Source organism: Brassica napus, chromosome C4 (assembly GCF_020379485.1).
Source record: "Brassica napus cultivar Da-Ae chromosome C4, Da-Ae, whole genome shotgun sequence".
NCBI classification, from domain to species: domain Eukaryota; kingdom Viridiplantae; phylum Streptophyta; class Magnoliopsida; order Brassicales; family Brassicaceae; genus Brassica; species Brassica napus.
The window spans coordinates 39,248,192-39,266,213 of record NC_063447.1 but is presented as its reverse complement, the minus strand read 5'-3'; the positions used below and the strand labels follow the sequence as shown (position 1 = coordinate 39,266,213).

Here is an 18,022-nt window from a genome sequence, read left to right as displayed (position 1 = left end):
CGTTGGGATTCGAGAGTTTAGTTCTTACTGCTCTGAACTTTTCGATGTAGACTCGCAGTGAGTCTTCCAGTCCTTGTCTGATCTTCCAGAGGTCAGCCTCAGACGCTTGTTTCAGGATGTGAGTTGAATATTGCTTCATAAAGGCGTTAGCCAATTGATCGAAACTGTCTATAGAGTTCGGCTCGAGGCTGGAGAACCATTCGAGGGCTGTTCCGATCAGGTTTTCGGCAAATGTTCTGCAATATCCTGCATCACACTCTTCCTTTGTGAAGTGAGCTTTAACGATAGCTAATCGGAAGGCTCTTAAATAGGCCTTTGGGTCTGCGTTCCCATCGTATTCAGGAATTTTAATTTTTCGAGTATCTCTTATGTAAGAGTTGGCAATTCTATCGGTGAACGGAGTTCCACGAGTCTCCTCAATTAAGCTCTCGATTTCGGGAGCTGAGCTCGTTACCTTGTGAACTTGAGCTCCCAATTTCTGGAGAGCTGCGTGGGTTCGCTCCATGTACCTGCGAATTGCGTCAGGTCCCTCGAAGGGAAGGACATTTGGGTCATTATCAGATACTCGGCGAGCAGGTTCCTGGTGAGACCGAGCTCGGTCGTCTTCCCAGCTAGCTGGCGAAATAGGTCGCTCATTGGTCCTTAGGCTCCGAGCGAGGTTAGTGCGGAGAGCTGCAGGATCAGCATCCGTTCTTTGGTATTCGTCTGTGCTTGGGGTTGAAACCCTAGCTTGAAACACTGAAGCTGATGTTCTGGCCCCGGACGGTATGTTGGTTCCTGCTCCAGACCCGGAAGGAGGTGGCGGTGGAGGCAAACGGGTGCTCCCACCGGTGTTTCGATCAGGCATGGAGCTAGTTGTAGCTACATTGCTCCCCATGGTGCTGGTGATAGGAGGGGTAAACGCAGGAGCTGTCCTAGCGCGAGGCGTTCGGAAAGCAGGTTCCTGCCCTTCTGCACCTGGGCTATCAGGGGAGAAGTTCAGGCGCTCTCTAGGGAAGGAAGGGTCGGCTAACCGTTCATGGAAAGTGACTCCTCTTCCCTGGTGGACGGACGGTTGGGTCGTTGCGGATTGAGATCTGGTTATCTCTTCGAACTGTTGCTGCCGTTCGGCTAACTGTTGCACCGTTCGCTCGGTCTCTTGAGCTTTGTCCACTAACTGGAGCATCATCCGACGGATCTCAGAAAGCTGATCTTCCGTTTGGTTCGGAGCGGATTGATGCGATGGGTTATTGAGGGCTGAGGACCCAAAGTTGGTCCCTCCGGAGGCTCTCGGGTTATTTGCCCCCGGAGCAGTGCGGTTCGGTGAGCTATTGCTCTGGTTCGATTGATCGGGGTTAGATGGATTCGTTCCATCTAATGGATTCATCCTTTAAGCTTTAGAGAAAGGGATTCGATTATTTGTCCCCACAGACGGCGCCAATTGTGAGAGACAAGGTTTCACTTCTTAGATTTAGGTTAGGTCAAGAGAGATGAATGAGAATCGTGGGCTGAATCCCGTAAATAAACTTGAAGAATGAATATGATTTTATTGATGAGTTGAAAGATGATGAATACAAAGGAATATATCTTGTGATGATTAAAGAATACGTAATGCTTTTAATCTAGTACAAAAGTTGATATATGGAAAGAGATGGCTTGTCTTTTATCTTCTCCGTCTTTATATAGTCTAGGTTTCGTTGGCAACCCTTCAACTGTTCTCCTAGATCTTTGGCTTCAATTACGGAGCTCGCTTTAGGCTCCTCTTGACCGAGTCCCTTAAGGTGTTAGCTCACTTTCTGTCGTGACCTCTGCTATGATGTCTCCCAGGTCCAGTCGTCAGCTCGGCTTTCAGCTCCCTTTGTTATGATGGGCTTATCGCAACCCACATGCTAGCTCACGCTTATCGGTACCTCACCTGAGGGTCATATTCGGGTCCAACAGAAAGGACATGTGACAAAATTATTTTGCAAATATAGTTTAGGGGATACTAGTAAGATATTGATATACTTATATACATGACTCAAGTCTATTTATTTCCGCAGTCGGATACTTTTGATACGTGATATAATTAAAATATTTACATAAGCAATCCTTCTATGCAACCGAAAATACCTAATTTTGTTACAGATTACGATTCTGTTTTCTTTTAAATATATATTTAGAGAAATTGCCAAAAAAACCACATTCATAGTACCACTTTTTCATATTTATCTTAACCATTTTTTATCCTAAATTTTAAAGAGAAAAAAATACATTTATAATCGTAGTGTTAATTAATCTAGACGTAAGTTTAGAATTGAGAGGTGAGGTAGGGTTTTTGGAATGTTGAGTTTAGGGTTCCAATAATTATATAAATAAATACATAATTTTTTTTAATAGCCTCAAAAAGAAAATTTGAAGAAAAAAAATTTGAAAAAATTCAAAAAAATATTTCACTAAAAAAGTTCGAATTTTAAAAAGTATAATTTGAAAACATATTTTTTTTAAAAAAATTATTTATTTAAATAATTATTTATTATATATATATAGTAAGAGTATAAGAGTATTTTACCTCTTAATGAAGAAGTTATTTTTGAAAAAATTTCTTTATTGATGGTACGTATGAAAAATAATACTAACAAAGTGATAAATATGAAAAATCCCCTTATATTTAAGTCAGTTGTGGTAGGATCTCAAGCACATCTTTCTTTTTCTTATAAAAACTAAATTCCATTTTACATATATTTATATTTTTAAGTCAATTGTTGTAGGATCTCAACCACATCTTTTTTTTTATAAAAACTAAATTCAATTTTACAATGCATTGATTAGCTTATTTTGATTTTGGTACATCTTTGATATTTTTTATGAAAACTTATTTTCCCCTTAAATCAATAGTTTTAAAGTTAATTACCCACCGATGAAAATTTTCACAGTGAATATTCCTAATCTATTCTATTAAAACTGAAATAGTTTTTAGAAATAACCTTCATTCATTCTAATAATTCCAGTTTGTGCCACTGGATTAATACTTACTAATTAATTATCTATAAATCATTTATTTTATTAGATTATTCTTTAACTGGAGTATTCTGTAACCAAACTTACTATTATTCTCTAACCGGATTATTCTCGAACAATTTTTGTATAATAAATTAAACAGATTTATTTAAAATATGACATACAAACTTTAAACTTTATATATTCATATATATTATTATTTAGTTTCACATAAAAAATAAACTAAAAATGTTTTATTAAAACATGTAAACTTATTTTCCAACAGTTACAAACAATTAAAAACCACCAATCTATTATATATTACAAATAAAAAAAACAAACACCTCTATGAATGCATGTCTATGTAACCATTATATTATTTTGTTGTGAATAATTCAATATGTTTATTAACTAAAATAAACATATGTGTGGGTGCACAGGTCAAACTCTTGTTAATTTATTATAATATGAACGTATTACACTATACAAAACAAGTGAAATATAAAAAAGGACGTTACTATAGTACATGGAAAAGGTCACACCTCATAATATAGATGTTTTAGCATTGGTTTAACTTGTTTTTCAAGTGAAATATAAAAAAGGACGTTAATATAGTACATGGAAAAAGGAAACTGGAATATGCACAAACCAGCATTGGAATATACATAAGATAAACTGGAATACTATCAAACCAACATTGTGATATACATGAATTAATTTTATTTTAAATCACGTTGCTCATTTAATGTTTGGTTAATTGCAATTAAATATAATCAAATGTATAAGTAGATAATTATGAATTTATATAATTATTCATTAAAGATAATAACGATTTTAGCTGCTCTAAATTTTAATGTGAGAGCCCTATTGTGATTTCACAAACAATGATATAGATCAACTGTTAAATAATTAGCGAACAATAAAAATATATTTTCAAACCAAATCACCTTAGTGTTAGACCGATAAATCAAAAATGATATGATTTTTTTTCTTTATCTATTATGCAAAAAATTTATATAAATATACAGAATTATGCTTAACACGTAAATTTTCATAACTAAATAAATCGATAATGAAATATACAAAAACAGAGAAATCTATATAATTTCACGTTTTTCAGGTGAGAAAAACAAAATTTAGAGGCTAATGAAATGAATGATGGTTACAAGAAAAAGAACAAGCACTAAAATGATGAAAATGCTAATTGATGCAGGCAAGGCACATGAGGTGTGACCTTACAATGGGATAGAGATGGGGGTGATGACTGTGTAAGACTCTCAAATTGATCAGAAGATAAATTGAAGTGGATCGGTTATGAAATTGAACCATCTAGTTGTATAATGCTCTCTGGTTCGATCAAGGGATGGGGTGGACGATTGAATGGTGGATTGAAGAAACCACAAAGCTGTATGGACATGAACTTTGATAGATTCTAAATTATTCTTTAAACAATGTTGCACCTGAGTAAACAAAAGCTTTTTGATGAATACAATTTTATATTTATTAAAAAAATGATAAATAATGATGACAAAATGCAGAATTCATTGGTTAATTTTTGTGTAAAGTTTGAGCGTCACTAAAATGCACACCTATCTAATGAATTCTGTAAATTTTTCATTTACTTTCCCGACAGACAACATCAGACTCATGTTCGAAAAGCGTAATTGCACAATTTCGATCTATTAATAATAGCAATATCAATCAATGACAAAGAGATTGTTATTTCATCCCAAAGTTACATGAATTGAAAATAAATTGTCAAACTATATATGTGTTTCAAAATTACCTAAAAATGTATCTGTTTTAAGAGTTGTGTCTTTTTAATTACTTTAAAAACTATTGTATTTTATACTAGATTAATTTATTTAGTTTTAGAGCATCTCAAGTTCACCTTTTTTTCTCTAAAATAAAAGTAAATTTTATTCTAATATTAGGTATCGGTCCGCGCTACGGACGAGATGTAATGTATTGTTTTGTTTAAAATATAAATTTTTTGATTATAATTAGATGTTCACATGCTTTTGATTGTGTTCGGTATCCATAATTTGTTGTGATTGGATTACCTAAAGTTTTTTTTCTTGGTTGTTATGTTTACGTGATTTTCTGGTTGATGTGGTTTTTCATGAAGCATTGATCCTTGTGATCTTTATTATTTTAGAGTTGTAGTTCGTATTTCGTTGTACATATTTGATACTGGTTTCCTTATACGTAGACGATTTGATGTGAGGAGACAATTAGCAGGTTGTTATATTTTTGTAGTAGACATAATTTATCTGTGCGGATGTGGTATTTTTTATATTATAAGAAGAAGGTAAATGTATTTTGTGATCCCATTTTGGTGCTACCATGGCTTTATTATTGAAATCTTTTTTTTTTATTTATGATAGAGTCTATTTTATGTATACATAGACTATTTGATGTCTATTGCATGAAACATGGATGTTGGACCCAATTTCGGTCAACTATGTAAATTGGGCCTGAGTAATCTGGGCCGCGCAACCAACGAAGATGTCCGACTCCGGCGAACAAAAGGAGATCGATTTGAAGAGCCGGAGATCGCGGAGAGGTTGAGAAGAATCCGGAATCAATCCGCTATAAGAAGAGATCGATCGACGAAGAGGGACACAAAGAAAATCCTATAGAGAGCTATAAACACACATCGACCTCATTTCACTTCGCTTTAAGTCTTTTCTCTTATCGATCTCGTTTGTAACGTTGGATCTCATTTCTCTTGTTTTATTCGATCTTATTAATCAATAAAATCCATCTTTGCCTACTGGAATCTGATTACATCGTTGTGTTCTAAAGATATTGTTGCCCACATCATCTTTTACTTTCAATCACTACAAAATACTTAGTGTAGATTTTAGGATCTACAATAGAGTCTTTGTGGATTTGATTCCTAAGTGCTACATCACACTTTGAAATTACAAAGTAGCTCAAGGGTAAATTTGAGCCTATCACAATGACAACAAGGTCCAAAGCTCGGAATGTAAAACTTAATCCCAAGTACAATATATCTAAGCTGAATACAGTTAAGTTAGCACTTAACTTTCCACGTCGGACAAAAATCATGGGAGAGGAAAATAGACACAATGCATGAAACACATACTTGGGACTTGAATCCTTCCTCTTATGATATCTCTCCTCTTGGCTATCATTGGGTTTTCAAAACTAAACTTCTAGCTGATGGATCACTACTCACTAGACAAACTCAAAGCTAGATTGGTAGCAAAAGACTATGAACAAACAGATTGCTAGCGCTAGATGTGGACATCTCCATCCAATTTTAACTTCTCTCTTTCATATGTTACTTGACAATATAAAGTTGGATACAATTTCGTAGATCTTGAATCTCATAAGGGGTGCTTATTGTAGCTGAATCATGTTTTCTGTATGATTTACCTGGATTTGGATCAGATATGAACTGGGTTAAACGCAAAATCTACCTTTACAATATCACATTTGGGCTCTACATGCTCGATTGGTGGGAACAATACCTCTTCCACGGTTTGGTGGTAGTCTTAATGTAGTTACAACGACACACTCTACTTTTCAGAACTATTCAAGAGCCATTTTACATGAAAACAGGCTGCACGGTAGAGCATGAAAAGCCTGGAACCTCCAAAGGCAATTGCTTAACACCAGTCATCTAGACATGCCCACTCCGTTGGTTTTAGGCACCTAAAACCCAACCCACCTATAAAAATATATTTTCCGTTAAAAGAGAAGTTCAAATCTCAAACTCTATCTACGTTAAAAGATTGATGACACCTTCAACCACTACACCACAACTAACTTCTAAAATTGCCCTTTAAATATGTAACATATTTTGGCAGTTAAAAGATGGGATTTACTAGCTTTAGCCTAGGGCCGGCCCTGCATCTAGATTTTTTCGTTACATTTTTAATATTGTGTAAATTGGACGTCCCTCAGTCCTTGTATAACTGAGTACATTAGTTTACCCTCTTTGTGTGTGTGTGCACAGTTTAACCCCTTTTTTTCAGTTTAACCCATTTTAAGTTTGATTTATGCCCTTTATTTGATTATGATATCATTTGTTGACTATTTTCTTCTTCCATGTAGCTTTTCTATTTATCAAAGGAGTTAGTGAGCTAATCCAACTAATGATAAAAAGCCAGTAAACTAATTAACCAATAATGTTGATCTCTTTTATATCGAATAAAATTTGATAGAAGTGTGTCCATGCCGAAATAGTCAAATTTCCTTCAAGTCCTACCAATCCATACGTTATACTCCATCAACTCAAAACAAGATATCTAAAATGACACCTACACTCAAAGCTGATAAAGTTGTTTATATCAAACTACTTATAGCTGTACAACTATAAGTACATTTATAATTGTTAATATATAGATAAAAGAATATAGATCCCATCTCAATTTATTGGGACAATGACATAAGTTTTGTAGAAAATTTGATAGAAGTGTGTCCATGCCGAAATAGTCAAATTTCCTTCAAGTCCTACCAATCCATACGTTATACTCCATCAACTCAAAACAAGATATCTAAAATGACACCTACACTCAAAGCTGATAAAGTTGTTTATATCAAACTACTTATAGCTGTACAACTATAAGTACATTTATAATTGTTAATATATAGATAAAAGAATATAGATCCCATCTCAATTTATTGGGACAATGACATAAGTTTTGTAGAAAACTAAAACTGGTGAGGACATGTCAACGTGTACATAATACAATCACAAGTTAATGCATATACACCACTCAACTATGCTTTCTTTCAGAGCATTCTATTTTAAAAATTCTAAATTCCCAACTACTACAATTACTTTTACAGCAAGAAAAGTTTAGAACGAGTGAGAGTTACACACATCGTTCCCGTATGCATTTAATAAGAGTGACAACAAAATGGTTGGGCGTTTACCCAATTAATGACTTTAGGTGCTACATTACCTCTCATAAATATACAGTTGGGTTTATCTCTTCTCCATATACTTCACTACTAAACTTCGCTCACGTATACTAAATCAGTAAATTTACTATCTCTTCTCCGTACGCACCATGTGCACATTAGAGAAGCGCGGAGATCTCTTTCTCCTAACCTTAACCGGCGACGACGAGCACAGATTCCACCCCGACACGATCTCTTCCGTTCTCTCGCTTCTCGAACAAGCCAAATCTCAATCCACTCGTGGTTCCGTCCTCATCACCACAGCTCACGGAAAATTCTTTTCTAACGGCTTTGACCTCGCCTGGGCCCAAGCCGCTGGATCCCAAACCGGCGCAGTAAACCGGATGCACCAAATGGTCGAATCCTTCAAACCTGTGATAGGAGCACTCTTCGATCTTCCCATGCCGACGATTGCCGCCTTAAACGGGCACGCTGCCGCCTCCGGGCTGATGTTCGCGTTGAGCCATGACTACGTTTTCATGAGGAACGACCGTGGTGTTTTGTACATGAGCGAAGTGGATCTTGGGCTGCCGTTACCAGACTACTTTGCGGCAATGTTCGCGGCCAAGATCGGGACGAGTATTGCGAGGAGGGAGCTGTTGCTGAGCGGGAAGAAGATCAAAGGAGAGGAAGCGGTGGCTTTGGGGATCGTTGACTCCGCGGCGCATGATAGTGTGGAAGGTGTGGTGGACGCTACGGTGAGCCTTGGACAGAGTTTGGCGGCTAAGAAATGGAACGGTGAAGTTTATGCGTCAATCAGAAAGAGTTTGTATCCGGGCCTTTGTGCGATGCTTAGTTTAACGGCCAAGATCGCTGCGAGTCCTTAAATCTTTAGCGTCTTCTTAATTAAGCGGCAACTTTTTGTAAAATGTATTACAACATATACTTTACAAAAATGATAAGAAAAATGTAACACTTATGTTTTTATAGTATTTCTGCTGCTGAAAAGGGTGGACGGCAGTCAATATAAGAGAATCTGGCACCGTTTAATATTTTATCTTTTGGCGAGGATTCTTCTACTGGCGGCAAGCTCACAGTAGATTTTTTTTTCTTGTCAATAATTTTATTCATTGCAAAGGTAAACATGTAGTTACAATGGCTTAGAAATTTTGCCTGGATATTACATAACCTTGATTTCTTATCCTGGCATTTTTAGCTAGTACATCAGCACCATTACTAAGGCTCCTAGGGATATAATGGAACTTGAATCCACTTTTGTTTGCTGAGTGGAGTATGTCTTGGATGATAGAATTCGCTTCACAAATTTTCTTCATATTGCACGTTCCTTGCTGTGAAGAGCTGTCCAAGTTGTTGAACAATTCGATACAATCACCTAAGAAGACCACATCCTTATAATCAAATGCATGCAGTTGCTGGACTACTAATAACAAAGCCATGGCCTCAGCAATGGGTTGTGTGGTAGTGGGGTCGATTGCGGAGCTTCCATGGAGCCTAGGAGTGCCTTCTTTACTGAATAAGGACCAACCCTATCCCAGCCTTCTCAACTGGTGACTTCCATGATGCATCTACAATGCAATACATACTTGTTTGATGATGGAGAATCTCATTTAAAGAGTTCTGAGGAGGGTTATGCATGACCTGTAGATTAGGAGTGATCTGCTGCATTGCTTCATTCCATACGTACCCTTTCATCCAGGATTGCTGCATGAGTGGTTTGAACAATGTGCTCCCTCCTGTTTTCAAATTGTAATTTATTACGCATCTTCCATATTCTCCATCCTTTAAAGAAAGGTAAAATTCCATGTGACTGAGTGTTTGACTTATCTTAGATAATGGAATAATTGGAATGTAGCTATACATGTATGTGGGAATTCAGGAAGATCTCTCAATAGCAAGGACCAGATTTCTCTGGCCACCCTGCATTGCATCAGCATATGTTGCACTGTCTCAATATCTTCACCACAGACCTGACAGAGTGACAGTAGCTATAATTCCTAATTCCACGTTTGTTAAGATTATCAGCTACAGGAAGTCCATTATGAAGTATCTTCCACCAAAATATTTTCAGCTTTGGTGGTATTTTTAGCTTCCATAACTTAGATATAAGACTGTTCTGTAACTGATGGTAAGTAGAAAGAGGAATCTGGTTCTGGAGACTTTCTTTATCCATCATTCTTTGGATATGATATCATGTTTTAACCGTGTATGCTCCAGATCTACTTGGGGTCCAAAAGAAAACATCGTGAGCTCCAAACCAGCTTGGACGGATGGTCAGAGTCAGAATTCTAGATACATCCTCATGCTGCACCAGGTTCTGTATCTTCTGGACGTCCCAGAGCTTAGTTCCTGCAATAAATAGATCCTTTAGTAGCAAATCAGGAAACAGAGATGTGCCAAGACCTGTTTGTTTGAACGGGATTCAGTCGACTAGAGTGAAAGAAGTCAGAAATGGGATGACTAAAGACGTTTTATTAGATTCGAACTGAAGAGTTACAAGAGTGACATAAAAGCGAAAGAGCAACAAGATCAAAGAGATCGCCTAAAACCCTAGATCTAGCCGCTTCGTATGTCCAATGGCCAAGTCCCCTTTCTTGTTGCTTCCTCTCCCCCTTTTATAGGTCTTCTGTCCTTGATGCCCTAATTTCGTACCTCTTTGGACCTTGATGCGAGAGGCCGAGTATGCGGGCCTGGACAAAGTTTCCTCCAAGCCGGGTACTTTTGGTCGGCTTACTCGACCGGCTAAAAGTACTCTAAGGTCGAGCTGACGCGTTTAGCCGCCGAACCGACCAAACTAATCCGACTTGCTGGATTAGGACCTGTTATTCGATGGGCCTTGTGGAGGGATGTAATCCATCTCCTACAATAAGTCCCCCCCCCAGTTCACTTGTGAGCGACGCAGCGGTCTCAGTGAATTTGTGGGTCAGGTTTATTCGGATAGTAGGCTCTAATACAAGGGATAACCCTTCCCGTTTAGTCGTCGGTATGTGCTTTTAGTCGCGTGATGTTCTGTGGGTGTCTCTGGTCGCTGAGAGTAGCGCTTGTCTTGACTCGCTTACTTGCCTATCTGCTTTTATGATGGGATACAATTTACTCGGGTGATAGATCATCTCGGATAAAACGACGGGGATTGGTTTTGCTGGTTAACCGGGGGCCGGTTTAAATCGAGACCAGGAATTGATTCCGGTCTGACAACCTAATTGAAAACCGGTTCAAGCGAGAAACCAAACCATCGCGAGTAAGTTTCTGGGCATTTTGGCGGCCTTTTGAGGCCCGTTTAGGCCTTTGTAGACCTAATGATTGTGCTCGGAAAACGTGCCTTCGTTTTTGCTATAAATAGGTTTCTCTCCTTTGCTTTCGTCATTCTTCTCTGCAGATTCAGGTATCCCGTTTTCTCTCCCTTCTCTCTACTTTTACTTTCTCTCTCTAGATAGGTTTTTCTTCATATAGACTCGTTGGTATCGTTCGGCGGTTGTAGTCGTCCCCTGAATTAAGGAACATGCCTCCGAGAAGTCGATTGTCGCGAGAAGAGAAAGGGAAGGACATCGCAGATTCTCCGAGTCTGACCAGAGATGCGTCAGCGACCGGTAGTCCACTGGCCGATTTCGACTTGATTCATCGTGATGCTCTTCGGGACACGGAAAACATGACTCTATCTCAGTCTTTTGGTCGCTGATGCTCATAGGATGATTCGTGATGAAGGCGCAGATCGTGTTGAAGTCGGGAGCAGTGATGTGAGCGGAAGTGAGGATAGAGGGGGAGACCAAAGCGATACTGCGACTGGTTCCAAACGTGGCGACACTGATGAGTCTGGTCGGTCCCCGACGCCTTCGAGACGGGTTCGCACAAGAGTTTGTTTCTACCAGATAGACTGTCGTCCAACTATTTACCATCCTGGTGGGATCTTCGAAGAGTTGGCTCCGCTGCCACCCAAACTGCTATGGGACCCGCGGGCTCAGTCGTGGGGGAACGTGTTTGGATCTTGTGCTTCTCACCATACCGTGAGGGATCTGTTAAGGGCTAGCGGCGGTGCTGGCGTTACTTACATCATCCCGTCTGCTGAGCAGCGTCCCTGGTCGCCTCCGGTTGGTTACCAGTGCGTGTATGAGTCTTATTTCGGGGATCATACGAAGCTATGGTTACCGATTCCTCGGTTGGTGACGGCTTATGCATTCCGCCGAGACATTGCCATCTCTCCACTTTTGAACGGGTCGCTGCGAATAGCCATCATGTTAATGGTAATGGCAGCTGAGATGGACATCTCGATGAGCGTGAGGGTCTTCGAGGAGCTGACTTTCACGAAGGCGGAACCAAACGGGATCTTCTTGGTGAAAATGCGTTCGAATTACAACGTCTTGACCGGTCATCCAAATAAGACGCAGGATTGGCAACGCGCGTATTTTTTTGTGAAATCTGATGAACATGCTTTCGAAGAGCCGCCAGGGGACGACTACCGCGTTTTGTGGAATCGGCAACTCGGTAGAGACTCGTCTGTTGGAGTTTCGTTTTAGTCGTTAATCCTAACTCTTCTTATCCTTGTATTTGCAGTTTGCCATCCGAATACGATCGCCTACCCCGAGAAGTTTTTTGAAAGTGCTCAAGCGATTGCGGCGCACAGTCATCTTCGTTGGCCGGATCTCAGTCGGGAGTGGATACGTCATCAACAAGCTAGGATCGCTAGAGGTAAGCCTGCTGATTGCTTTTAGGGCCTATTCGAGTTTTCTTTTGTGATTTTCATGTTGATTCTCTGCTTCTGTAGTTGATTGGGAGTCGAGGCTTCCTTGCGTTCTCGGTCCCGTAAGTCGCGCCTCCCTTTGTTTACTCGAAAACAACAGAGACTTCTCGACAAAGCTAGAGAAATGGATGGAGTTCCGGATCTAAGCGCCCTGTTAAAAGGGAAGTTGCAACTGCTCGCGAAGAAATCGACTATAGTCGATCCTCAGGGACCGTCTAACTCCGGAGTCGACGTCACTTCTGAAGGTGGTGGAACCTCCCGAGAAGGGGCCTCCAAAGAAGGAGCCTCCAGAGAGGAGGGCCCTATTGAAATCGATCAAGGGGGAAGAGCAGAGACTTATACTTTAGGTCCCAAGAAGAAGAAAAAGAGAAAAAAGACTAAGGTGGGAGCGATCGACGAGGTTCCTCCCGAAGAGTCTGCTTCCCTCGATGCGACTTCCGAGGGTTCAAAGGCCAAAAAGAAGGAAGATGGGAGGAAAAGGTCTCGTGGCGGGGCAGCTTCCTCTGCCGATAGAGGTGAGGGCCTAGCAGAAGGGCAAGAGGCTGTTTTAGTCGGGGCGGCACCAGATGGTCACCCAAAGAAGAGAACTAAGAGGGCTGTTGAGGCAGAGCCCCGTCCTTCTACCTCCGACGCGAATGCTGCTGATGCGACCTTAGTCGACGCTGTTGGGGAGGCCAGCGGCACTCCTGAAAACCTGTCGGAGGAAAGGAGGAAAACCAGCTCGCGAGAAGGAGGTTCTGGTGGTGAGCCTGAGAGGTCTGCTCCAGACTCTTCTGCGAGAAAAAGATCTGGATCTGAAGGTTCCGTAGCGAAGAGAAGGAGGATCGAATTCCCTGATCGCGTCGAGTTTTCCTACGACGAGACAACTCCCCTAATCCTTATTCCCCTTAGGTGCGCGGAGCTGGCGCGTCAAATTCGTGGTGGGACGAAGGAGATGCCGCAATTGGAAGACCTTTACTTCAAGAATGAATACATTGACGCTGCTTCCTCGAGAGCGCGGGTATCTGCGCTTCCTTTCACCTTTTATCTCCTTCTTTGATTTATTGGGTTCATCCATCTCACGTGGTCCGTGTTTGTCGTTCTGCAGAGTGATGGGAGCATGAACTTCCTTGTTGAGAAGTACGACAGTGCTCTGAAGCAGACGATGATCCAGTTGGGATCTTCAGAGAAGCTTGCTCAGGCAAGATTGAAGGCCATCGAGAGTGTAAGGGCGGTGCATAAGAAGGCTAACGAGAAGGCTGCGAAGGAGAAAGAAATTCTTCGAGTGAAGTTCGAAGAGCTGGAGGGTAAGCTCAAATCCGCCAGCGCGGCGAAGAAAGAGCTTGCCCGAGAGAACACTCGTTTGGACCAAGCGGCTGCGACCCTTGAGAAGGAGAAGACTGAGGTACTCAAAGAAAGGGACGCTTCAGTTGAGAAATTGATCGGAGAGAGGCAACGCTTGAGAGACTCCCGGGGGTTAGAGGTTACTCGTGAGAGGGAAAGGGTCGAAGCTACTATGGTCGAGAAGGCAAATCGCTACTTTGGTCGCTTGCGCGACCATTTTACTCGCTTGGACGCCTTTGGGAAAGCGAAGAACCTGTACGGTCAAGCTTCGGGGACGAAGAAGTGCCTCGAGATGATAAAGGCAAGTGGGACGGAGATCCCGCAAGAAATGATCGACGTCTTTGTCGAGCAGGAGAAATTCTATGAGGTGGAGGCTACAAAATTTTGTGTAGGTCCGCTGTCTGATAGCGACCTCACTCTTTCTCCGCTGGTTCTTCCTTCTCGTTTCGTCAAGGACATGTTTAGAGCGTCGTTTGATCCTTATGGATCGAACGTAAATTTGATCAGACCAGGGACGGCTTCTCAGCTCATTACCTCGCTCGAAATTAGCGAGGAGCCATTGGTTGATGTCACGTCGGTCCCTGCTGAGCACATCGAGGTCCCGGAGGGTGGTGGTCTTGATGAACGTCCAGAAAACGAGAACCTGGAGGAGGTCCCCGGAGAGGACAGCCTTGAGACAGGCAACACTCCGGTTCGAGAGGAAGAGACCGAGAACGTGGGCATCGAGGATCCTGTCCTTGTCTCGGATTCTTCCTCTGAAGGACGAGAAGACGAAGAGGAGGAAGACGATAGAGTCGAGGAGACGTCGCCGTCGCAGCCTGTCGAGGAGACGACCACCGAAGTCGGGAATAGAGATGTTCCCCCGCCTCCTGCTGTGGCCTCTCTTGTCCCTGTTCCTACTAGGGTGGAAGATCCGACTGTTGCCACTACTGAAGACCCAGTCGGTCCTTCTGATCTTGGGACGCTAGAGGAGGACGGTCAAGATTTTGCGCCTTGACGCTTTGCCTATGTTGTGTTTTCTTTGTACTTTTTGTGTTTGTGGTCTTGATAGACCCTGTTGTTGTATGACTAGACATACTTTCATTTTGTCGATAAGTCCTGTTTTCAAGCAGACTTTAGATTTGTGGGTTGTTGTGTTCCTTATCTGTACTTGCAACTTGTCTAAGTAAATTTCAGTTATCTTTAGAGTCTCGCAATATATTCGCCTAGAAACAATAGATTCCTGACCTTTGGCTTTTGCAAATAGATAACGACACAACCCGCTAAGGGACTTTGTTCAGCTCCTGTCGTGTTTCGATTGAGATAACGTCTAGGTGCGTTTTTCTACTTTGAAAACAAGAAACTGAATCTAAGAGTGGAAGGTTCTTTCGTCCATTTTCTCAAAGACAATCAAGTAGATGGGTAGCTAATCCGTTACGCGTTTAGTCGAGAAAAGGTTAAAGATTCACTCCGTTTGGTCGGTCAGTGCTCTTTGGGCATAGGTGACCGTTGGGTCCTTAGGCTAAGTGTCTGATCAGGACATAACTAGGAGATGGAACGTGAGTGTCCGCATACCTCCTGCTGGAGATACGGGAGCCATTGGGTTCGACAATCGGTATTTACTCGATCGAAGTCGAAACAAAGAACAAGATTTTAACTTTGGTTTTGTTACAGCTGGACCGGTTAAGGCTGCTTACGTACCTCGGTTGAGGATCAAGCCATTCGTAGTTCATTTTTTCCCGAGTGAAAGTGGCCGTTAGAAGCGCATTTACTCGGTCGAGTAGAAGTGACCGCAGAGGTGCATCGACTCGGTTTTTTTTTTTTTTTTTTTAATGTCTCTACGAGTAGAAGCGTCGTAGATACATTGAGTTCCATGCTCGAGGCACTTCTTCTCCGCGTGACGTTTGAAGTCGGTAGACGCCTGGTTTCACAAATTTGATGATTTTGTAAGGTCCTTCTCACCTAGCGCCGAGTTTACCGGCTTTCAGCTCCTTAGTGTTCTCGAACACTTTGCGCATGACAAGGTCACCGAGTTCAAGGGGTCGGGCTCGGACCTTTTTGTTGTAGTAACTCTCTATCTAATGTTGATAGTTTTGGATTCGTAGCAGAGCTTGGTCCCGTCGTTCTTCAATTTCGTCGAAGGCATCAAGCAGCATCTCCTTGTGAGTTCGACGTACTGGGGCATTTTCGAGCGTCGGAGGCTTGAAACGTTAACTTCTGCAGGAGCCATAGCCTCGACACTGTATGCAAGAGAGAAAGGTGTCGATTTGGTCGACCCTCTTGGTGTTGTGCGGTGGCTCCATAGAACTCCGTCGAGTTCGTCGGCCTAATGACCCTTTTTCAGGTCTAAACGTTTCTTAATGCCGTCGATGATGAGCTTGTTTGAGGATTCCGCTTGGCCGTTTCCCTGCGGGTAACGAGGGGTGGAAGGGCTTAATCGAATGTTCCATTTGCTGCAAAACTCCTTGAAGTTGCCTGACATGAACTGTGATCCATTATCAGTAATGATTTCATACCGTAGACCGTGCCGGCAGATAATGTTTTTCAAGACGAAACCACGGACTTCTTTGTCGGTGACTTGTGCGTAGGCTTCAGCTTCGATCCATTTGGTGAAGTAATCAGTGAGGACGAGAATGAAACGCCGCTGGCAGGAGCAGGGAAGAGATCCTATGATATCCATTGCCCATCGCATGAACGGGTACGGCGCGATCGTCGTTTGTAACATTTCAGTTGAACAATGGATGCTTGGTGCGTGCCGTTGGCATTTGTCGCAGCTTCTGGCGTAGGACTCGCAATCTGCATTCATCGTCGGTCAGAAGAAGCCTAGGCTTCTCACTTTGATTGCTAATGCTCGTCCGCCCGAATGGTTTCCTCCAGCGCCTTCGTGTGTTTCGGCCATAACCCTGACCGTTTCATCACCATGGATACATTTGAGGAGTACTTTACTCGCAGTCCATCGATGGAGTTCGTCGTCTAGGACGACATAATGGGCACTGCGTGTTTTTAGTCGGCGGGCTGCCCATTTCTCGGTTGGAAGTTCCCCCTTTGAGAGATAGTCGATGAACTCAGTTCGCCAGTCAGGGCCGAATCCATCAGTATTGAGCATGTCGGTTTCGGTGACTGGGGCAATGATGATGGTTTGGTCCGTCGAGATATCGATGCTCGACTTCTTAATGCGGTGTATTGGAATGGTTCGTTTAACTTGGTCCCAAAGCTTGCTTCCAAGGGCTGCGAGGGCGTCGGCACAGACGTTTTTCTCCTCTGGGAACTTTGACAAGTTCGAAGAATTCGAACTCTGCGGCTAAGCCTTGTATTATCTTGAGGTAGGCGTCCATCCGATCGTTGCGGGTGTCGTAGTCGCCGCTAAACTGACTGGCGACTAACTGCGAGTCACAGTAAGCGCTTAGGCGTTTTGCCTTGACAGCTTTTGCTAAGCGGAGTCCAGCGATCAAAGATTCGTATTCTGCTTCGTTGTTCGAGGCTGGAAAGCCGAAGCTAATAGACTGTCTGATCAGTTCACCGGTCGGGGACTGTAGTTAAACTCCGGCACCTGCGCCCTTGTTAGTCGAAGATCCGTCGACATGCAGTGTCCAGTTTTGGTTTGGGAGTGTGAGATCTTGCACCAACTCCGGGGCCAATTCGACTAAGAAGTCCGCAAGAACCTGAAATTTTGCCGCGATTCTGTTCTTGTAAATGATATCAAGCTCACCGAGTTCGATAGCCCACTTCGTTAGTCTTCCGGACCTGTTTGTATTTTGGAGTATCGTTTGGAGGGGCTGGTCGGTTAATACTTCCACCGAATGTGACTGAAAGTATGGGCGAAGCTTTCTCGCCGCTTCGACGACCGGCAGCGCCATCTTCTCCAGAGTTGGGTATCGCGTTTCCGGTCCGGTCATGCGCCTGCTTGTATAGAAGATTGGCTTTTGCTCACCACGGTCCTCTTTTATCAGAACGCTGCTGACTGCTGCTTGTGACACTGCGACGTAAAGAGATAGAACGTCGCCGCCATCTGGCTTGGCGAGAACGGGTGGTGTTGTCAAATAATGATTGAGTTGAGTAAATGCCTCCTAGCATTTCTCATCCCAGATAAACCTCTTATTACCTCGCAGGAGATCGTAGAATGGCAAGAAT

The 18,022-nt window shown here is 42.2% G+C and overlaps 1 protein-coding gene and 1 pseudogene across 1 annotated transcript; both read left to right on the top strand.

Moving 5' to 3' along the window:
* Positions 1-6,106: 6,106 nt before the first annotated feature.
* LOC111205837 lies at positions 6,107-6,543 on the top strand (annotated as a pseudogene).
* Positions 6,544-7,712: 1,169 nt separating this feature from the next.
* On the top strand, positions 7,713-8,888 carry LOC106390743 (enoyl-CoA delta isomerase 3). Its single transcript, XM_013831267.3, has one exon. It carries the CDS (start codon positions 8,007-8,009, stop codon positions 8,721-8,723), a length of 717 nt encoding a protein of 238 aa, XP_013686721.1. The 5' UTR covers positions 7,713-8,006; the 3' UTR covers positions 8,724-8,888.
* The last annotated feature ends 9,134 nt before the right edge of the window (positions 8,889-18,022 follow it).